Source organism: Podarcis melisellensis, assembly GCF_964234715.1.
Source record: "Podarcis melisellensis genome assembly, chromosome: 12".
Classification (NCBI taxonomy): domain Eukaryota; kingdom Metazoa; phylum Chordata; class Lepidosauria; order Squamata; family Lacertidae; genus Podarcis; species Podarcis melisellensis.
In genome coordinates, this window is record NC_138544.1 from 20,884,866 (window position 1) to 20,908,555 (window position 23,690).

The following is a 23,690-nucleotide window of genomic DNA, read 5'->3' on the forward strand; positions in this document are numbered from 1 at the left end:
GAACCCAGATGTTGCATGTTTGAGATACATCTCTCAGCTTTTGCTAGCCACTGACAGTTCAAGAGAAACCAGGAATAGCATCTGGGCCTACCTGCTTACTGGTTCTGGCATTGCCATACGACATCTTTTGAGTTGAGTGACCTGACCCACCACTGGGGCGTCTGTTCTTTATGCAAGTGTTTTACCCTTTCACTTGGCAATTTGGTGGGGAAAGAGGGGCAGGTTCTCCCTGCCACTTGTTTTCCTCTGTGTGTTAGTGAACCAGTGTTCCTCCATGAAACGTGGGAGAGTTCACTTGCCATTCCACTAAGTAGCGGCTGTACAGCAACATTCTTTGAACTGCAACAGAACTGTTTACCCCATGCAGTCTCCCCAGTACCTGTGCTTGCAAGAAGTCACCAGCCTTGTACGTATCCAAGAATCTGGATCATTTGCTGAGTTCAGCTTAGGTGATGCTATAACCCTGATGTAGAACAGACTCATTAAAGGTACATTAAAGCTGTGGTACTATTTTGGAGCCTCTCCTAGAAGACTCATGAGCCAGTGATGTATTGCTGTGTTGGAAACTCATTGTGGGCTATTCTAAAGTATATTTTAGTATTTGTGTATGGATCTGTTTCAAATAGGCCAGAGCTCCATTGAAAGAAGTGATCTGCAGTGCCAGCGGGCGAGTCTACTCAGAAGTAGATCCTATTGATTTTGGGTATAGGATTGCAGCTTTATTCTACTTTAGAACTCACATAACTTTTAATTAGGTTTTGCACTTGCTAAATATAGTAGATTCTGATACAGGTTTACTGCTGTAAGCAATGATGCAGATCAATGTGAAGATTTACCAGGGTTCTAGAGGTCATGTAAGCAGGAAAAGAAATGCAGGCTACAAAATCATGAGGTATTCTTATACAACATCAGAAGCACAAGATATAGCCTTTGGCTAATTAAGAAATCTATGCCCTTTTAAACTGTGTGTGGAGAGGTTATTGTTTTTTGTTTGTTACTATGTTACATATTTTTGTGTTCTTATATTGTAAACTGCCCTGTGATCTTCAGGTAAAGGGCGGTATAAAAATTGAATGAATGAATATGGATAATGTTATATTTCCTATAAATATGATATTTCCAAAGCACCAAGTAGAAATGACAAATTAAAGTATTAGAGAACCACAAGAAAGGGACTTGATTAAAATCTCATATTTTCTCTCTCTATAAATGGTTTAATTAGTAAAAGCTAGTTTCCCTATTCCTTCTGGCCATATTTTAGGACAGTGATCAATTATGTTAATTACCTTAAGCAATGCTAGGAAACAGATGGTATCAAATTTCCATTAGACCTGCAAAATTCAGTATCACTTATTCTGTTTCACAGAATATTATAAAACCACTGGCAAATGTTTTCTTTTAATAAGACAGTAATGTGCATACAGTAATTTTTAAAAGATGAAGCACTCGCTCCAGAGAACTTGCTTTGTTGTATTCTAACCTGATGATTTTTCTTAACAGAAATTGAATGATCTCAGGGTAGAAAACACTATTTGTCTTCTTGAGTAAATCTTTTCCTTGAACCAGAGTTCCATCACTTGCACACACAAACATATTTCACTTTGTAGCACTTTATTTATTTTTTATGGTTTAATAATCAATATGACCATGTTGTGGTATTAAAAGTTTATAGCAAACTGTATTACTTTTCCAAAGACCTATCAGTCCTCACTGCTCTTTAAAATAAAAAGAATAAAAATAAATCTGGCTGCTGTATACTCAGATCTGATATCTCTTTTCTATTATAATCCTAGTTGAACAGATTGCCATAATTTATCTGTCATTATTCATCTATTTATCCTGTAATATAATGTTTCTATCAAAATTGTATGTGGTGATAAATGCTTACAATGAAGCCCATTGTAATGATAAGCAGGTGCAAAGCAACAGCAATAAGTGAATATCAGTATTTGGAGCTGCAAAGAAATATGAAGTATGGCAAATGAAATTTTTATCTCCCTTGAGATGGATTATTGAACATTACTTAAAAATGACAAGGCATTTGATGTTTATTATTCAGGTTCTGCCTGGCCAAATCCATGGTTTATACACAGTACTAAATGTAGCTTCTTATGTCTAAACCTGATGCCCACATACTTGAACATAAACCTCACTGAAACTGTAGGATTTACTTCTTGAAAGCATAAATAGGATCGTGCTGCACAAGGTTCGCTGTTTGAAGGCAATGGCCCAGTTTGCACTTAACATTAAACCATTATTACGAAGACAGATCTCAGGAAGGCATGGACATGTGCACTATTCCCTGTTGTGCACGCCAGGGAAATATACTGCTCCCTTTTTAATTTAACCAAAGTTTAGTGTTGTAGCCGAACCCTAAATTTTGATTCGTCTTAACTATATCTTGTTGGAACACGCCAACTTCTTTGACTACGGTTTGCAATTGGTTTGTTTCAACAAATCATGGTTGTAGTCAGAAGTGACTCACCTGGTGAGGTGGAACATTAATGCTAGCCAGTTACCAGGACGGAAGGAAAAGGTGGTGCGGAGGGAAGGAGAACTTTGTGGAGGTACCAGGAGGAGTGCCAGAATGGCTCCACCATTGGGCCCGCACAACCAATATATTGCCAGCTCTCCCTCTCAGTAAGCTGCAGCAAAGCCACTGTTAAGGAGCTACTGTGGCTCTATCTCACTGGATTAGTTGCTTCTGGTTTTGGCAAATCTGAAAGTGCCTTACAGCTGTGCTTGAGAAAGCGGTGGGAGCACACAAGCCCAAAGCTCACCTAAAGCTTATCATTATGTCCAAACCAGACATGATCAAAGCTTGTCCCTTGTGCATTTTGGTAGACATGCAAATCTGTTTAATTTTAATTTGTTCTTAGCCTGTTGTGGTAGTCCACACTGTTTCTTGGCTTTTTCTTAAGCTCTAAGCTGGATTTATGGCTTTTAGAAAGTCTCAACAGGCTCTGAATTAGATGTTGATTCAGAGGGCAGGTCCACACAAGGGCAGGAATCCGAATTCAACCCACAGTTTCACAAGCCAAACAGCCAATTCAGTGTGGCTCCTTTGAGTCCTAAAGGACCCAAACCACTGCTTTGTGAGGGCATTTGAAAGCCAATGTGCTAGCAAGGTTTAAGAAGCTATAAGGTCTGCATATAAACCTTCATCTTCCATCCAAAGCAAAGCCATGCCTTGTCCTCCAGGTCTTTTCTCCAGTCTACAGTGAGTGACTGGAATTGGGAAAGCAGCACAAAGCCCTCCTCCTTTCCCTTCCATTCTGCAAACAAACAGAAATTCTGGATTCCCACCGCAATCCTGCTTGTGTCAGATCACACAGATATTTCTGGTGCCACCTTAACTGAAAAGATTGCAAACAGCAGCACACCAGGTGGAAGCAGATAGGGTTTGCATTTTGCTGTACATTTTGGGTTTTCCTAGGATTGGGGAAATCCAAATTCACCAGGTAGGAAAAATGTGCCATGAGACAGAGAATTCTGTAAGCACTGATTATTAGAATTTTTGTGCACAGCATCTTGGAAACTTAAAATCATAGAATTGTAGAGTTGGAAGGGACCCTGAGGTTCCTCTAATCCATTGGTGGCCAAACTCGGCCCTCTAGATGTTTTTGGGACTACAATTCCCATCATCCCTGCCCACTGGTTCTGTTAGCTAGGGATGATGGGAGTTGTAGTCTCAAAACATCTGGAGGGCCGAGTTTGGCCACCACTTCTCTAATCCAACCCTCTGCATTGAGGCATGTGACCTCTCTTTCTTACAAAATGTTCAACCACATTATGCTGCAAACACTATAAAGCAAACACCTTGATTGTAACCGGGAAGAGTAGTTGCGACTAGAGCTACTGCGCTATGTTCCTTCCAACACGTTTTTGTTGAATTGCTGGACTAACAGAGGATGACTGCATTTAAATGTGCTGTGTACTGAAACATGAATTGCCTGCAGTAAAAGGCTGGCCTTTAGTTTCACCACAGGGTATTCAGCATGTGCAAAAGTGCATTTACCAAGTGATGAGTGATGGATTGGCACTTTGGGGTCCTTTGAACTGGGAGTGATTCAGTGTCTGCTTGTGAGATTCTCGTGTATCAACACCAAATAGGATAAGGCAATGTTACACTGATATTTGTGGCCAGTTTCTAATCTGTTTTGCTATGCTTTTTGTGTGTTGCTCATGCACTGCAATCAATGGAGATACACCGAACAGGCATAAGTAAAGCCAGCCCCTTAATCAATTACAGACACAAGAAGTACTATCTCTAATTTTCTTTTTAACCTGCATGTTAAATTAATGCCTAAAAAGAAGAAGAGGAGCTGTAACCTTTGCAAATCTTACGCAACTATGCACATGCAGTTTAATTCGTTCTGTAGGATGAAGCAAATATTGTCAAAGATAATAAGTTCCTTCTGCAGGCTCTTTCAGTTCTAATAAGCTAAATTGGATGATGGCAGGGCCTTAAAAGTATAAAAGAGCTTGAGTCAGGACCATTTTAAATATTATGCTAGTGTAGAGTCTCAACCAAGTAGGATTTGCAGATGTGTCAGAATTGTAGGGTGTCTATAATCTTTAGGATATTACCTGTTTCCAATTATCTGTTGGATAAATGTGCCTATCCTGTCCATTGTTTTGATATATCCTAAAATTTCTCATGGCTGATCTTCTCTAGCCACATGGAAGAGGCGGGACAATTCGAAATGCTGGCAAGAGCAACAGAATTAAGTGTTTTCCCACTCAGGCGCAGAGGTGAATAAGGCCCACATCTGTTAGTATCTGCAGAGGGAAAGTGTTCCAAGAGGTGTAAAGACCTTTAGTAGGGTTGGTATTGGTGGAGGTGCATATTTTAATACATTACTATGCTGCTAGAAAAAGAAGTTCCAATGCTATTTTTTAAAATGTGCTGTCCATAGTTTAAGACCTGGAGTGAAACAAAGGAAGGGGTAAGGACGTATGAGAGATTTCCCCACCCCTAAAAAAAGAAAACCTGCTTGCCTCTCATTGCAGGGAACTAGCTTGTATGTGCAAACCTAGGTTCCTGTCACTAAACCTTCTTTGAACTGCAGTCCACAGTTCCTCTGCTGAACTCATGGAACCCCCACAAGTTAACAATACATGTGCATTAGGTAGGCTGAAAGGAATGTTCCCTTTCAGCTGAATAAACTGTTCCGCTGTAGATTCTAATTCATTCCCAGTGGACAACTTCTTGCCCTACTGGCAAATTTGCACCAGAAAGCCCCTGGCTTAGCTTGCCAGCTTTAAGCCTTTTCCCGACTAGTGATACGCTTGAAGAAGCCTATTAGTTTCACCATGTATAAGAAGCCTGAAGGTGATAATACATCTTAAGTCTGTGAGCTGGAAGGGAAAATATCTGGTTCATATTGGAAATATGATAGACTTTCATTTATTAGTTGTGAGCAGATGTGGCAGTAATCCAGAATCTGGAGCAATTACTGTTAAAGACTGGGTGCATGGGGGGAGACAGAAACTGGGGACATTAAGAATGAACAATGTCATAGCATTGTAGCCTTGGCGGAAAAGTTGCATTGGAATCATTGCAGCCAGAGTGCAGATACATCTCGTATTCTCCTAAGTATTTATGTTGCTTGGCAGAACGGTTGTATGAGTGGGTTGAAGTGATGCCAGGACATTCTTTGCACTGGAAATGACTTTGCACTAGTGGTATGGTCCTGCTGGACACCACACAAGTTCAGATTAAACTCATGGCAGAGCCTCTGATAAATAGGCACAATGGCCAGCTTCACAAATGATGCTGAGCCAAAGCTAAACCATAGTTCACAAAACAAACCTCACTATATATATAACAAACCTCACAGATGATCAAACAAACCTTGGGTTGTTTTGTGAAATTGTGGCTTGTTCCCCCACTGCTCCTGCCTGCTTACCATCTACCTCTTGCTCCTTCACACACTCTACTTGAAATACCAAAAATCTTTGCAGCACCCGCGCTGTGGGTTAAACCACAGAGCCTAGGGCTTGCCGATCAGAAGGTCGGTGGTTCAAATCCCCGCGATGGGGTGAGCTCCCGTTGTTCGGTCCCAGCTCCTGCCAACCTAGCAGTTCGAAAGCATGAAGTGCAAGTAGATAAATAGGTACTGCTCCGGCGGGAGGGTAAATGGCGTTTCCGTGCGCTGCTCTGGTTCGCCAGAAGCGGCTTAGTCATGCTGGCCACATGACCCGGAAGCTATACGCCGGCTCCCTCAGCCAATAAAGTGAGTTGAGCACCGCAACCCCAGAGTCGTCCATGACTGGACCTAACGGTCAGGGGTCCCTTTACCTTTACCTTTACTACTGCTGTGGCTTCACCACGTCCCAATGGCCCATCTCATTGGCTGTCTCTGAGAGTAAGGGTGTCGAAATGTTCTCAGAGCTCTCAGCTTATTGTTTTAAACTGCCAGTTTCCACTTAGTTTCTAGCTCTTTCCTCTGTCACCTTAAATGTTACTCTGTACCATTACTCCCCACCCTTTAGATGGTACTCAAATCACTCCCCTCCCCCCCAAAAGTGAAGTGTTTGAATATATCTCATTGGGAAGACACAATCAAACATTGTTCCACACATTCTGGAAAAGAAAAAAATTGAAGAGAAGGAACTCAAGCTCTTTAGCAGGCAAGATTTCATGTCCCATAACTTGACTCTTCTCTTTTGAGGGAAAAGATTGAAGGGTGGGACCACATTGTGTCCATGTGTTTATAAAGTTTGGGTTCGTTCCAAGGGAGTCTGTGCTGCTGCTGCTGCTGCTAACATCCCTGCTGCTTTTGGGAGGGGGGACTTAAGATAAATATGTGGTGGGTGGGTGTGTTGCATACTTAACAATGTGGCTATCTCAGTTGAGGTATTCTTGCTTTTAAAACATTTTTTAAAGCACTATGCTAATTTGAACAGCCATGATTTGTAAAGTGCTAGCAGCAGTTTGTTTTTTTAAAACTTGAGTAAAACATTTGAGTAAAGTGATGAAAGCTGGTCATAAAGGACAATAGCCCCTTTAACGTTCTGTTTAAGCTTTCCTCTCCACATCCCAGCTGTGCAGTAAAGGCAGATCACAGTGAAGAAACCTCTGTAAAGAGATGCAATCTGTTAAGAAGGGACAGAAGTAGAGAAGTTGAGTGAGGAAATGATCATTTTACCAGGCAGACCTAGCAATGACATCATCTTTGCTAACACACCCAGCAAGAGCTGGGTAATTTCATTTTTCAGCCACTCTTGGTATCATCTCTATATCTTACAGTGAAATGTGAATGGGACAAACAAACAAACATATACTTAAACCATAGTTCAGAATCTGTCTGAGTTCCCATTAAACCATAGTTTAGGTCAGGTTATTTTTTTGCTAACAAACCATAGCAAATAAAACATAATTAAGGCACTGTGCTGGATTTGCACATAATACTAAGTCATGTTTTATTAAGTACTGTTTATGTAAACCATGGTTTAACACTAAGTGCAAACCAGGCCACTGAGTCAGAAACTATGAAGAGTAAATAGATAAGCACAATGAACAGTGTTGTGCATATCTAATAATTGTTTCACCACAGATTTTGCTCTAACTCACATTTGCAAGGAATGTCAGTTCCCCATTTTACAGAAGACAGAACCTCTGGAAGATGTGCTTTATGTAGCTAAATTATTACTTGGAAAGAATGGTATTTCAAAAATACTTAAAGCAAATGTTAATTAATAGGCCCACCCACTAAAACTAATGAGAGAAGTATGTGACATTTGCTATTACCAAAATGCTTTCCAGAATGCTGGGCTTTTCGTATAGTTTGTGGTTTGGTAAGCAGAGATATTCTGCAAGGTTAGGCATTTGTTAGTGAAGTTCTTTCAGTAGAAAGGAGACCTGTGGAATATGTTTATTATAAAAAACTAAAATACATCCAAGAGATAAATCTGCACATTATGGTGCAACTAATCAGTTACAATGCTGTGATGGGATAATGATTTAAAGTAAAATATTATCTTAATGAATCAAGACACGCAGAGGAAGAAGACACTGGGCAAGAGGAAGCAGAGCAGAAGCCATATAATAAAGTTGCATTGTTTGTAAGGTTGAGTTTGGGATGGTCTGCAAAGTGGAGGTTGGTCACTCACCTGACTAATGTGAAACTCGTAATGACAGGAAATAACTACATTGCACAATATCAGACAATGTGCCATTGAATATACTTGTTGAGAACAGAGTGGCTGTGTTCAAGTGCTATGGTTTTCTATCATTACCTAACATGAGCGTTACTTAATACAAGCACAGTTTTCTCAATGGATTATCTCTTGCTTTTTAAATTCAGTTATGTGAATGTGGTCTGAAGGCACATGGTTCGGGTCTGTGCTGATGCAGGTCTAGCCCTATCAGCTGTCAGGATGGGAGACAGTAGTAGTTGATCAGGTGAAGTGGATGGTTATGACTGCACTGCTGAGTGGCAGCTCTTTCTATTTTGTGTGTGTGTGTACAGGCAGCAAACATTTTGCACGGAGGTTCCGTTCCTGTTTCCCAGGTGCATTGGTGGAGACTGCTCCACCCCATTCTGCCCTGTTTCACCCCACCTGAGCCCCATTCTGCCCTTTTCTGGGTCTAAAAGGACCTGCACATTGGCAGTCGCTTGTCAGTTGGCAAAATGGAAGCAGTATATGTATGTGTGTATATATATATATATATCAGAGGTCAGCAACCTTTTTGCAGCCGTGGGCAGGTCCACCATCCCTCAGACTATGTATGTGGTAGGCCAGACCATTTTTTTGGGGGGGGGGAATGAATGAATTCCTATGCCCCACAAATAACCCAGAGATGAATTTTAAATAAAAGGACACATTCTACTCATGTAAAAACATGCTGATTCCCAGACCGTCTGCAGGCTGGATTGAGAATGCAATTGGGCTGCATCTAGCCCCTGGGCCTTAGGTTGCCTATCCCTGGTATGTATATATATGTGTGTGTGTGTGTGGATGGATAGATAGATAGATAGATAGATGATAGGGATATCTTTCCGCTGACAGGACTCAAGGCAACTTACAGATAAAAACAATTGCCCCAAACATAGCTACCCTCTATACCATCTCCCCAGCCCCCACTAAGTGAAGACTATCTAAGAACCACGTCGGCTCCTCTGAGAAGGAAATTGTGCAACTATAAATAATGTGGCTTCACAACTGCTATATTTTATTTTCATTGAGGAGGGGTTTTTTTTTTGTAAGACTGCACATCTAAGTGGAGTGATTTATTGCTATAAACAAGATGTGTAGACATCCAACACTGAAAGCAGCTTGACCACCTGCATGTCATGCAGTGGTGGAGCTACTTAAAATTAGTTTGGTCTGACCACTTTCTTACAAATAAGGACTTATCCACATTTCTTCTTGTCCCACTGCTTTCTCCCAGGGAAAACTGCTCTCTAGCGCTCAATCAGAGCAAATGGCAATTTCGGTTTTCTCCAGATTGACATTTGCTCCGACTCAGAGCTCAAGAGTGGGTTTTCCCTGGGAATGGAGCAAAGCAAGGAGAAAACCACTCCGACCCATGCCTAGAAAATGTGGGTCAAGCGGAAAACTGCTCAGACCTGAGACAAACAAAAATGTGGACGAGCCCTAAACCTAGGAAGGACATCTCATGTTTAAAAGCCCCCAGTTTCAACATTATACTATTGGATCAAATGGCTACTAGTCCTAAAAAGTAAATAAATCAAGATTAAGGTAAAGATTTGGAATCAGTCCAGGAAACATAAACCGAATTATTTAAATGAATGGTATAGGTGATTCACTTGAAGAGTTTTTTGTATATCTACTTAAACAAAATGCTAGATGAAGAAAATTGGGTGTAGTCAGACTTTTTCATCAACACAATCTAACAGTTATACCTCTCCTAATGCTATTCTGTGATTCCCACCCAACTCCCATTTTGTCCATGATTTTGAAATCTCCTGCATGATTTTTGTCAATTCTGGGTGGTTGTGTCTCATAAAAGATATGCCAATTGTTCCCCCGCCCCTGGAGGAATTTAGTGAGTAATGAGAAAGCAAGGTTTAGATTTAGATGTTTCAGAACAGTTAATTTAAAGTTGTGTAAGATTCTTATGAACACCTACTTTTTAAAACTCCCAGTTTTAACACAGGAGGACTTGTCAAGTAATTTGTTCATGGTTGGTTTTCATGATAGATTTCAAGGGAAATTAAAATATTCACGGAAATAGCTCATTCTTGAAGTTGCTTTGTTGTCTTTCACACATTAAATTAGCTCATTACTGCTGTATATATAGTGGGGAAAAGCATCTGTTTACACGGTTAATAATATTAAAATTACTTACAAGTAACAGAATAAGCAGCAATTTGCAAAAGCTAATCATATTTGTGCACTCCTCTGCAAAAAGTAAACTGTTAATACCTACCCACAGGGGAAAACACTTGCTGGCTGAAGCCATTTCATTTTATCATTAAGGGTAATATACTGAATACAGAATGCCTCAAAAGCAGAGAAAGAGTGACAAAAATATAACAATTTTCTTTCCAGCAGTGAATGGTGTGAACACTTCTGTTATTAAGAAGGTCAGCTGCTTATTCAAAGATTGTATGGATCCGATCTCTTGAATTGCCCCAACTGAGTTTGTTCAGTCTGAATGCTGGTATTTTGTCCTCACAGATTCAAGTACGATTTGGAAATAGCTCACTCCTGAAGTTCCTTTGGAAAACCTCCTATAATTTCAGCAATTTAGGCTACAATGAAGATTAAGTATTCCAAATATTGACTGGCAGGTGGTGGAGGGAGAATATTAAAAGCTCTCCTTGCTCTGTAAGCCAAACCTCATACACTGGCTTTGCATTTTCCTCTAAGGGAAGTTTGAGATGTGATCAGATGCTTCAACAATCAGATATGTGAGTGCATTACATGTCTGTTTCCATTATAATGCCATAAATGCCATGTGGTGTATTGAGTTACTGTTCTGTTCTTCCTTAGAATAATAGATATCAAGCTGTCTACTTGTGGACGTAAAAACATTTTCTCTGTGCCAAAAGTCAATCTGAAATGAAACTGGAGACCCCCAACTTCCATTAATATTAGGACTTCCATTAATAATTCTAGGGGAACAACAATGAGGGAGAGAGTTACTGTATTTCCTTCAGGTCTTTCTCGTGGGCTTCTTGGAAGCTCCCAATTACACACTATAGGAACAGGATTAGACTGACCATGTGGAAAAGAATCCAGGGTTCCTGCACTTTAATAATGGTGTAGATGAGAGGACTCCAGCGAAATGTAGCTTGCATGACCACCCTAAAGTAGATGCTGAATTAGATGGGTTTTTGGTCTGATCTAACAAGCCTTAATGCAGGGTGATAGCTTCATTAATTTTATTGGAGGGTTGGTTTTTGTGTTGACTGGTAAGGAGTCAGATGGAGCTCCAGGTCATATAGCAAATGGCATGTTGTATTCAAAGCATCCCAGATGCCATTAAATTTGTGCAAGATTTTTTTCTTCCATATATATGTTGTTTGCTCTCAGAATGCCAGTTCTAGTAGTTCTGTTACTCAGTCATTGGTGTCAGATGGAAACTGAGACTACCAAACATGCAAAAAAGCAGTCTCTTAGCAACTAAGACAACACACATTAATCCAAGCTGCATGCATCTTATCAACGGCCCATGCAGTCAGAATGTAACTAAGCACCAAATCAGAAAGCACAGTATTCAGAATTTGTGCCTAGTATGTGGTTGGTTTTTGAGGTTCGTTGCCAACTTGCAAGGTTCATGTACCTGACAAAGTGGGGTTTGAGCCACAGAAGCATTTTGTTGCAGAAATTTGTTGATCTTTCAGGTGTCTCAGGGTTCTTTATGTATGCAAAATGCTTGTTTTAGGGTGACCAGAAAAGGACAACCTGATCATCCTAGTTTGGATTTACCATTCCTTTATTTTCATATAATCAAGGAATAAAAGGACAAATGAGTAAACCCGATTTATTTTTTTGTCAGCGATCCTGCATTATTTCTGATACTCTTTTTATATTCCTCATGCCACTTTTCTTCCTTTTTCATCTCGGAGTTGAGACCCAATCACAGCTCTTTAATTCCAAGTTCAGCAAAGCTGCTGTTTTGATTGTATACGGACAAAAGAAGTGGTTTCCCTAGCAACAGGTACAAGGTGAAAACACTCAAGTTGGCAACATTATTCTCACCCACTCAAGTTTCGTTTATTTATTTTGTTCACAAGATAAAGAACAGTCAATAGGAAGTTTTCAGCTAATCTGAGAGGATAGACTTAAGGGCAGGTAAGTGTGCTCCCATTTTGCTTCAGCTGGAGCTGTTACAAAGATTTCTGCTTTAAATTGAGTTTCAGGAAAGCATTAGTTTTATATAAGGTGCCATGATATTCTTTTCAACTAAAATTAATGAGAATTAACAAATGGTTGGGGAAACCCAGCCAGATGGGCGAGATATAAATAATAAAATTATTATTATAATAATTATAAGCTGCTTTTCTTCTTCTATCATCTCTAGAAAATTGTCCTTTTAAAATATTAATTTTAAGAAATGTCTCATAATTCTTGGGTGTTATAGGAATGTGTGTGTGTTCCCAGTTTTGTAGTTTGGATGTTAGTTCCCATCCGCCAAACATGCACATAGAGAGGTTTTCCTTGATTTTATTTATATGAATACAGGTGTTCAATATGCACAATTCTAACTTCACATCTAGAAAGAGAAAACCACATCCTCGTTTGCAGGTCAATGTTTTTGTTTCCGAATGTGTAATTCAAAAATTAGAGTGAAATTTAACTAGGAAAATAAATGAAAGGTTTAGATGACCATGTGAACTGTGTATGTTGAAATTGTGTTTCTTCTTCCCCCGCCGAAACCATGGAGGTTTCCATTTGATTGGCAATTTATCCAGTGTTTAATAAAGTCTCCTTGTGAAAACTTTCCACCCATTGAAACAGGTGCTATTTTACTTGTTGAAATCACTGTCACAAAGAAAGGTAGCATTAGGGAAGGCTGAATAAATCAGCCAATCAGATGATAATTGCAGTTGCTACGTGAGGGAGAAAAAAACTGGGCCCCATGTTCCACCTCCAGTTCAGTTTGATTTTCTAGAAGAGTAGCTTTCTGGAGCTGTAACAGTGGGGGAATATACATAAAGTAGCTCATTACTGGAGGGCCTCCTACATTAAGGTTATGCACTTGATTCCGAAATAGCAGAGGTTTTTAGGTTTCAAATATTTCTGACATTAAAACACATCTAACAAAATGTAATTACGGTTAATTTAAAAGTCTGGAGGTTGGGTGTACCAAAGGGCAAGTACATTTTGAATATCCATAAATGAATGAGGGATACATAATATATAGTAATTTCAGGGTAGCAGCCTCAGTGCTGATGACTGCAAAATTGCAAAACATTGGTTCTGCAGTGTGAATAACTGAATATGAAAATTGTGTGTGTAGGAGGGCTTCTTGTTGCTGCTTTGCTGATTCTTTCTTGCACCAAATGAAAGGCAGAAGTTGGGGGGAAATCTAGAGATCTCTAGGGGCTTATCCACACTTAACTTTTGCCCCACACTTTCTAGGCACAGGTGTGCACTTTAAAGTTCCCTGTCTGAGCACTTTTTTTGCCTCAACCCTTTCGCCAGGAAAGCTTGCTCTTTAATGCTGAATCAAAGCAAATGGCAGTTCAGGCTTTTTGCTGGTCACTCTGGTTCAGCAGTAAAGGGCAGGTTTTCACAGGGAAAGTGCTTCGGAATTTTGTCTGATAAACTCTTGATAGTCTTTCCAAAAAACGTTTCAGTATATGTTCCTTGTACCTTTCTTGTATCTTTACTCCCTGGACTCATAAGACAACAACTATTTATGCACCTGTGCATTTATCTGCATTTCTTAGCTTTAAGACAAACTGTCTGTGGACAAACGTCGGCTCCCTCGGCCAGTAAAGCGAGATGAGTGCCACAACCCTATAGTTGTTTGCGACTGGACTTAACTGTCAGGGGTCCTTTACCTTTAATTTAGCAGTGCAACACAGTGTTTATGCCTTAGTCATGTAGGAGTTCATACTTAAAGGTAAAGGTAATGGTACACCTGAGCATTAGGTCCAGTCGTGGACGACTCTGGGGTTGCGCGCTCATCTCGCTTTACTGGTCGAGGGAGCCGGTGTTTATCCACAGACAGCTTCTGAGTCATATGGCCAGCATGGCTAAGCCACTTCTGGTGAACCGGAGCAGCACACAGAAATGCCATTTACCTTACCGCCGGAGGTGGTACCTATTTATCTACTTGCACTTTGACGTGCTTTCGAACTGCTAGATGGGCAGGAGCTGGGACCGAACAACGGGAGCTCACCCCGTTACGGGGATTCGAACCGCAAACCTTCTGATCAGCAAGCCCTAGGCTCTGTTGTTTAGAACACAGTGCCACCCACGTCCCAGGAGTTCATACTTAGGTTTGTCTTTTTCCACTTTAAAATACTCTTTAGTCAGTTTTCCTTCTAGCAATTTTAGCATTAGGCAGACATGTTGGTATGGGTAAGATCTTTCAAAACCTTCTCAGTCATTACTCAGTTGAAGACTTCTTGTGTAAGTTATTGATTAGATGATCAAAGAGTAAAGAAATTGTATGTTGAATAAAAATAAAAGATAAGCAATAGTGTTGAACTAATCCTTACACTTGTTGTAAGTCCTGAACAAGTATCGATAATTCATACACACATTATAAGTAAAATGAAAATAGATCTACATTGTAGATACCTTAGTTGTTGTTGTTTGCCTGGTGGTGGGACAGAGGTCCCACAATGTGCAGGAACAAGAAGCCATCAAATCTTCCTTTGTTAATTTGATTTTTACACCACCTCATTATGCCTGGGATTCGCAGATGCAGGTAAAATTAAACAATATATTCTAAACTCACCGTGACAGAAGTTTTCTTGCGGATTGCCAAATAAATGCAAGCACTGCTTTCTTGCATAGCACTAGTCTTTCTAGAAGATTGCTATAAATGATTTTAAAATTCCTTTTCAATGTACTTTTCATTTTCTGCCACTATTATCTTAAGGAATGTCACAGTATGTATGCTTCTTTCCAACCCTGGATAAAATGGTACAATCAGTCACCCAGTCTCCTTCCACAGTTCTGCATCAGGGTTTCCACTCAGGTTCAGGCTGTGGCTCCATTTTTCCTTTTCTGCATGACATTCTGGCATAATTACATTTTCCCCCAATCTGTCAGATTTTAGCCCTTTTGCTTCAAGAAGATGGCATTTTATGGTGAAGCTTATTGTCTCTTCCCCTCCCTTTTTTGTAATTTTAACTTGGTACCGTATTTTTCGCCCTATAGGACGCACTTTTCCCCTCCCAGGGGAAGAGGGAAGCTCCGCGCAACCCTCCGGAGCCCGGCGCGAAGCTGCGCCAGGCTCCCAAAGGTTGCTCAAGCTCCCAGAGCGATGCCAAAGCTGCGCACAAAATAATTTCCCCCACCCAAATCTAGGTGCATCCTATGGGCCAGGGCGTCCTATAGGGCGAAAAATATGGTAAATTAAATTATTCAGTCAAATATTACTATTGTGTATTGCACAAATATCATAGGGGAATGCAGTATAATAGAATTATAGAACTGTGGAGTTGAAAGGGACCCAGAGGGTCATCAAGTACGACCCCCTGCAATTTAGGAATCTCAACTAAAGCATCTATGATAGATGGCTATGCAACCTCTGCTCAAAAACCACCAGTGAAGGAAAGTCCACCACTGTCCGATCTTCCCACTCTTTTTCCATTCTTACAATTTACTTTACAGGAAAACACAATGACATTTTATTTATTTATTTATTTATTTATTTATTTATTTATTTATTTATTTATTTCCAGTTCAACTCTAAAGGTTCAGGAAGGAATCTCTGGTGTAGTTTTATTTAAAAACTGGTTAAATCTGTTGGCAAACAATCTATCTTTCCCACATAGAAGTACCATTAATCTGCCAACTCTACTTATCTTGAAGCAACCTTATATGCCTTCATATCCCTATGGAAATTAAAGATTTACATTCTGAAACTTTAACACAAGGCATTTAAATGCATCTGAGAGTAGAGGAAGTTCCAGCACTCCATGGGACGTTTGCTATTCAGTTTTACCTGTGCGCTGAGTGCAGTTTCATTTTATATTTCAGAAGACATAAATCTGATAAATTCCAATCCAGTGCATTATGATGTATTTTTATGCCTGTGTACCTTTCACTGAAGTTGGGGTGTGGGATCAGAGTGGACTCAGCATATGAACAAGTGTTGTATAATCCGTTAGTAAAAAAGATAACAGTGAACAACTTGAAGTAATGAAATAATATGGAAATTAAAGCAGGAAAAATTATGACAGTTTTATTTTGATGGAATACAGAGTCAAATAGACAGTATTGAAATCTAGTTCCAATTAGAGAACAGCTTTAAAAAAACCCCAACGCTGTTGGACTACAGAAACAAACACATGGCAATGATGACGTGAATGTTTATGATATGCTGCCATTTTATTTATGCCATCCTAACCTAACATTGGTCTTTCAATTTAATAGCAATTAACACCTCTTAACTGTTCACATTTGGCTTACAGTATGTCTCTTAATGTTATGTGTTGTTTGAAAACCGTAAAAGATGCATGATTGTGCTATTTTTTTTCCAAGTTGTTTCTAATTAATATCTCCACTGTCCAGTGTTCTTTCAATAAGGGTACCTGCCACAATACCTTAAAAAAAAGATCATTGATACTTTTGACTATGAGCACAGCTGAATAGTCCTCTGTAGTCAAGCTGCACAAATTTTTAAGTGACCTGCCCTTTAGCAATGATAGTCACTACTTAAGCATTTGGTTTTGTACATAAAGATTTGCTACATTGCAGTTCGGAATAATAGACCAGTTTCTGTAGATAAACAAGTGTAGTGTAGATAAACTACTGTTTATCCAGCTGTTAGGTAAATGAATAAACGTAGAAAGCATAGGCTCAGTGATTACAGCATGACCTTATATCTTGGTGAGTACTGATATGGTGTTCCATGTGACATGACTGGCCTATTCTCTTTAATCTTAGGAATGTTCTGCAAAACCCCATTTCAAGCTGTATTCAAAGCTTGCCCTGAAATATCATCTCCACTCATGAAAGAATAATAAGTAATCCATGCACATATGGATCTCATTGTATAAACCAGAGCATTTCGATCACACTTCTGTATAAAGAAGGCACAAACCCAATTCATGTACGCTCTTCCATGCATGGTGAAATGTAAGATTTCACTACCTCTCCATGTGGCTGTTCCATCTCCAAGATCACCAGGCCAAGCAGTCTCCCCCGATCAATGTGGGGACGGCCTGAAAAACATGATCAATTTCCCAGAGAGCCTACACGCATTGGATTTTACACATGCAAACCCTAATGAAACGCTACATTCACATGTGGACAGCAGGTTAGAGAAGTGGACTGGATGGGCACGGAGAAAAGGCATGTACAAAGGAGTGAGATTGGGGAGAGTATCATTTCACCTGGATAGTGAATTAGCAAAGTATCTGCCATGTAAGGAAGGGAAGGCTTGTGCACTGCAAGTGTATTGCAGTGGGAGCCATGTCAGCAAAGTTTAGCCACACAGTGTCACACAGAGGCAAGATTTGCTTCTATAACAACAGTCCCAAGATTCTGCGTTTTCCTATAGTTGTGAATGGCAGCCATTCATTTGTATTGGAGAAAATAAAGAGGTACACTCAGATACACCATTGAGGTATGTGAGGGGCACCTAACCTTATCTCTTACACCAATAATTATTGCAGCCATTTAGAATTCAGCCAGTTCCTATCTGCAGAGCTCCATTCTGGTCTCTGGATTTTGTTTTTTTCTCATGCTAGGGACAAATTGTGTTTTTTCGTACCAAATACCACCCACACACCCACATATATTTTAACTGAGTTGTGGTCTTCGCAACCAAGTGGCCTTCACTAGCAAGATAGTTTGAACAACGGGGCAAGAGATTTAAGTCAGAGTTGCTCACCAGGTTTCCAATATTGACAGAGTTGGAGTGAAGTCATGACTACTTTGGAATGCCAGTTCTGGAATGAAGTAGGCGAGCACGGCTGCTTCATTTGGTGAATGTCAAGGGGTTATTTTACCACATGTGAGCCCTCCTGGATACAGGCCATAGGTGTTTTTACTATATGCAAGCATTAGCCGGTCAACAGGTAGGAAACCCACATGTGCTAAGCTAATCCCTTGACAATTAGTGTCCACTATGTCCCCTACAAATTAGTCATAGTTTCACTCTAACGCCACCAAAAAGCTTCACCATCTGGAGATGTTGCAAGTTTTAGCACTGTGCTACAAAGCAATGTCACTCATTTTGAATTTTGCAAAAAGGCCTCGGATTGGTCGAAGGCTATCTTTTACATTGCGAAGTTAGGCATGATTTCCCTTTTGTGTCTGCTTGAAACATTTCCACTTCTGCCTTTAAAATCAAATCCCCTTTTAATCCATATTCAAGTTAATAGCTAACTGCAAGTGGGGGGGAGTGTGTCTCCTTGTTCCATTCCCTGGAGAGGAAGAATAATTATTTGCCAAAATTCTGAAAGGAATTTGTTATATGGGTTGAGAAAGCCAGATAACCCTGTGCAATATTTATAATGTAGTAGCTCACTGTTTCCAAAATACAATTCTAAAAATAATTCTGCAGTTTGGTTCACTGCCTTGGTATGGCGAATGGTACCCATTATTGAAAGGTGGTCTGTATTTGTACTAATACAGAGAATGCCAGTTTAGAAATGAGCCTGATTGCATGGTTCATTTTCTTCTCCTTTGTAGAGCCAGGCTGCGGCCCACTACAAAGGCACTAAACATGCCAAGAAGCTCAAAGCACTGGAAGCCATGAAAAATAAGCAGAAATCTGTAACTACCAAGGACAGCGCAAAGACTACCTTCACTTCCATCACTACCAATACCATCAATGCCAGCTCTGACAAAACAGGTTAAGCGATAATCTCTGTTGTGGTTTATTTCTTTTGTTGTTGTTATTGTCGTTGTTGTTGTTTTTCTTGTTTACCGCCATGTCCGTTTGGTTATGTGCTTGCCACATTGATTCATGCTTGATCCATCATTCTATGTAATATTGATTTCTTTCTTCTTCGCAGTAAACTTATGAGAGTAAGGTAATCATGACGAGTTGTGTAACGGATTTCTCTTGTGCACAAAGTGACTTGTCATTATTTCAGGCATGAATGCATACGTGTAAGATGAGTAATGTCTAGGGCAAGCAAACAATTAAATAGAAATTCTCAGGAACTTGTAGTCTATATGCAGCCGTTCTCTCTCTCTCTCTCTCTCTCTCTCTCTCTCTCTCTCTCTCTCTCTCTCTCCCCCCTCTCCCTCTCTCTCTCTGCAGTCAGCTGTGACACATTTTTAGCTTAAAAATAGCACTAATTGAGACTGGGAGCCTGTGATAAAAAGCATTGTTTATCAAAGCTTTATTGTCACAATTTTTTAAGCACTGCATTATTATTTCAAATGGGTGTTCCATGATTTCAAGCAGGATAATACCTACACTTCTCAGAAACAGGTAAGTGTGACTGATATATATTATTATGGTTACTTATTATGGTTGCTTTCGGAGTCTGAAAAATATGCGTTGAGAACAGATTGTGTGTGTGTGTGTGTGTGTGTGTGTGTGTGTGCATGTTTTCCTTCTCCTGGTAGTCAAAAGAATTGCAGGCAGCTAGTGAAGGAGATGGAATTTGAGTAACCTGGTATTTAAAATCTGAGCCGCTGTCCAGGAAACTTCAAAGGCAGACGGTTGCAGTACCTCACATGCACATGATCTTGTCACTTTCTGTCATGTGCTTGTTGTATGCAGACTCATAAAGTGCATACATAAAAGACTTGCTGAAAAGAGAAATGTGAAATGAGTCAAGTCGTTTGTTTTTTCATAGAATAGAATCATAGAATCATAGAGTTGGAAGAGACCACAAGGGTCATCGAGTCCAACCCCCTGCCAAGTAGCTACTGTGGGTGGCAGGCCATTTGATACCAAGGGATTTTCTACAGTGCAGTTTAGCACAGCGCAAACTTGCATAGCCTTGGTTTGGAAGTCTTTATACATGGTCATCTGCTTTTACGAATGCTCCCAGTTTTTAAGACTGATCCTTTCCAAAAACAGTGTTCCTAGGTTTGTTGGTGTGGCTTTCTTTTCTCAAGCAATCAGAGAGGGGTTTTGCTTGTTGATACCTGTTATCAATAAAGGTTGTATCCACAGGTGCAACCTTCTTTCCTTATGCATTTTATCAGCAAACAGCGTTCTATAATTGTCATTACAGCAACTTTGTTTGAAGGCTGAGAGAGTGTGGTTTCTGCAATGAACTTGTTGCAGGGAGGGGGGATTGGAACCCAGATGTTTATGATCTTTCATCATTTCAACATTCTGTCAGCTGAATCATACTGGCTTGAAATATTTTTAAAAGAATCTGTCTCAAAATACCAAATTGTTGTAATTGCAGGCTTGTGGCAGTTTTATCAAGTAAAGAAACAAGAACAAAAACCAAGTAGTAATAGAAATAGTAGGAAATAGTAGAAAACAGAAAAAGGTGATGGAAAAGAATCATAAAGACTGATCACTTTGGCCAAAGCAGAGCTACTGTGACAACCAATTATGAAGTAATCTCAGGATTTCTGTTTCTAAACATTTTCATGTCTGTCGGGAATGTTTGATTCTCTTCAAAGTGCTCTTGAACCATGCAAAACACTTCTGGTGCTTATTTCCACAGTCTATACATGTGGCTAGTCCTACTTGATGAAATCATTTGGAGCATCTGCTCAACAAGTTGCATTTTGTGTTTTTGCTACTTTGTGGTCTGGATTGCATCTACTGGGTGTGTGATTGGTCTTAAGTTTGGGGTAGGACACTGACCTAGATGCTCCTTTATTCCCCTTTAGACTCTGCAGTTCGATTCTTTGGTTTCCTAGATGTTCTCAGTGTTGGTGGTGCAGGTCTACTAATGGTTAACTCAGTTACAATTCAGTGCTGTCTCCCGAACTGAGAATGTGATTCATTTTGCACACTGGAAGCCCACAATCAGTTCCTCAATCAACCACGAATTAGCAAGTCACAGCCTCTATGTAATCTAACCCATAGGGTTGTTGTTGTTGTTGTTGTTGTTTTGCTTATTTATTAAATTTGGGTTCTGCCTTTCCGTCAAATTTTTATTGTGTTTCATTAAATCAAAGGTGCTAACAGCAATAAAATGCAAACACAATAAAATGAAATAAAATAAAATAATGAAACAGAATAAAATACAGTAAAATGCAAATTCAAACATAAAGACAAGCCAGTTAAAACTCATCTATAAAATGAACAAAACAGATAAGTAAATAAAAATTTTAAAAAATGTCCAGTAGCACCTTAGAGACCAACTAAGTTTGTTCTGGGTGTAAGCTTTTGTGTGCATGCACACTTCTAGTAGTAACTACTTAAGGAAATTCCAGCATGTATACCGTGGCCATTAGAGGTTTGGTTTGGTTTGGTTTTGGTTGTTGTCTGCCAGCAGAAAATCATCAGAGTTCCCAAGAAGACTCTCTCTCAGATGTGCTATAGTTATTGATTGGAGAGAAAGTATGAGTCTGTCCAAAAACATCTCAGGGATCATGGCAGATTAAATGTTTTTTATTACAGCAGTACTGGATTTTTTAAAAAATCATATATGATCTATGATTTGATGGGAATTTGGGGGGCAGGACCCATGGAAACATGCAGTTTTAAGAGGGTAATTTATACTGCATCTGATTTGTCTATGCACATGCATTCTCTCTCTTGACTCCTGCAGTGCTCCATGGTCTCCCTAGTCCTCCAGCCTACTTCCCTTTTCCTGCCATCCTCCCTAATTTCTCTCCTACCCTCTCAGTCGCTCCACTGCTGAGGTGCCAGTCTGAATCTTAGAGAGCTTATATCAGAAGCAACAAAAAGCATCGCACTTACAGGTTCCACCTTTGGCTCTGTACTTCTCAGTTGCCCAGTTTTCATAAAGCGGAAAGATGCGTCATACGTCCAAATAGTATTTAGGTTGCTCCCCTACCTTATAGCATAGGAGGTAATTTGGGACCCAGGAACAATTAGAGGCATAGGGCAAGAACCTCTTAGATTCTCAAACAAAGTTACCTCACAAGTTAGATACAAAGATGGCAGGAGGAGAATCAAGAATGACATCATGAACTCCTTGAGGAGGAAGGGTGAAACACTGGACCAAGAAGACAGAAATCCACACTGGCCCTTCTACTCCACTCAACCCAGTATCAACCATGAACCAGCTTTTGCTTAGTTCAGTGGTGGCTACATTGGTATCCCTGGATGTTGTAGAACTTTGGGGACTGCAGATAATGGCAACAAGAGACCATGGAACATAGTTTCCCAAGGGATCCAGGTAAAGGTATTGCATTGCAACTCCCATCAAGTCCTATCCAAGCACGCTCCTCAAGGGTTCCAAATCACCTACAAGTGAAGGCTTTCTCTCCAGACATTTACATTCTGTGTACACATGCCAAAGGGAAGGACTATTCAGTGCAGCACGGCTTCCCACCCAAGTGTATTGTTAACCATAAGTAGAATGGCCAAATAGGGCTTAGGTGTTCCTCCTATTGAGCTTTTAAGAAGGTTATCTATATGCATTCTATGTTGCCAGATCCATTCAACAGCCTGCGACAGAGGTTGAATAGTATCAAGGCTTGGTGGTTAACACGGAAAGGAAGGGTAACAAAGGCATCAACGACTGGAAGTTATTCCTGTGCTAAGAATGATTTCACGAAATGATCTAAAACTCGTTACTGTATCTTGAAAGGACTAACTACTTTAGCAGCTATAAAACAGCACAGAAAGCAAATCAGTAGGTTTTGCCCCTTATCTACTTGGTAATTTTTAAAGTCTCGGTGCAAGGCAATGGGCAATGCTAATTTTTATGCATTAATAAAATTAGCTTGTGCCAATGATGAATGGTAGTTTTACCTCTGGGAGAAGGGCCAATATAAGTGAAGAATGAAAAAGGGGCTTTTGAAAAAAGCATAGCAGTAAAATGATGGTAATCTTGTAAAAGGCATTTTGATTAATAGGGTTGCACAGTATTTTCATGTCATTTGGAACAATGAACCCTTTCTAAGCCTTACAGCCTTGGTTCTAAAGCCTGCAAAATTTCACCTTTAAAAAATCTCAAATGGTGTAAAAGGAAAGTTTCTGACACACAAAGATTCTGGATACAGTGGTACCTCTGGTTACGAACTTAATTCGTTCTGGAGGTCCATTCTTAAGTTGAAACCATTCTTATCCTGAGACATGCTTTCGCTAATGGAGCCTCCCACTGCACGTGCGCCAGAGGTGCACAATTTCCATTCGCATCCTGGGGCAAAGTTCGCAACCAGGAGCAGCTACTTCCAGCTTAGCAGAGCTCGTAACCTAAAGCATTCATAACCAGAAGCGTTCATAACCAGAGGTACCACTGTATTCATTATTGTGGTGTGGTAAAAATAACTCCTGAATGGTGAACCTTAGCAGATATGGAAGAGAGACTACAACTCCATGGAGAAACAAATACATTAGATTTGTCTTGGGTTCAGCTTTAGTCTCTGCAATCTTCAGTTTTGCAAGCACAAATATCAGCCTCAGGGAGTGAATTCTCAGCTTGAGACTATGGATAGCCTAGAGATGATATGAAAGT

The 23,690-nt window shown here is 40.0% G+C and overlaps 1 protein-coding gene and 1 long non-coding RNA gene across 21 annotated transcripts in view; one reads left to right on the top strand and one right to left on the bottom strand.

Moving 5' to 3' along the window:
* ZNF385D (zinc finger protein 385D) overlaps positions 1-23,690 on the top strand; it is a 549,735-nt gene that overhangs the window by 466,704 nt on the left and 59,341 nt on the right. For all 13 annotated transcript variants that reach the window (XM_081883280.1, XM_081883288.1, XM_081883287.1 and 10 more), the window contains one exon: positions 18,805-18,967. In XM_081883280.1, coding sequence (XP_081739406.1) covers positions 18,805-18,967 — 163 coding nt within the window. The remainder of the gene's footprint in view (positions 1-18,804; positions 18,968-23,690) is intronic.
* LOC309353844 overlaps positions 1-23,690 on the bottom strand; it is a 133,795-nt gene that overhangs the window by 38,333 nt on the left and 71,772 nt on the right. The gene's annotated exons all lie outside the window — the stretch shown is intronic.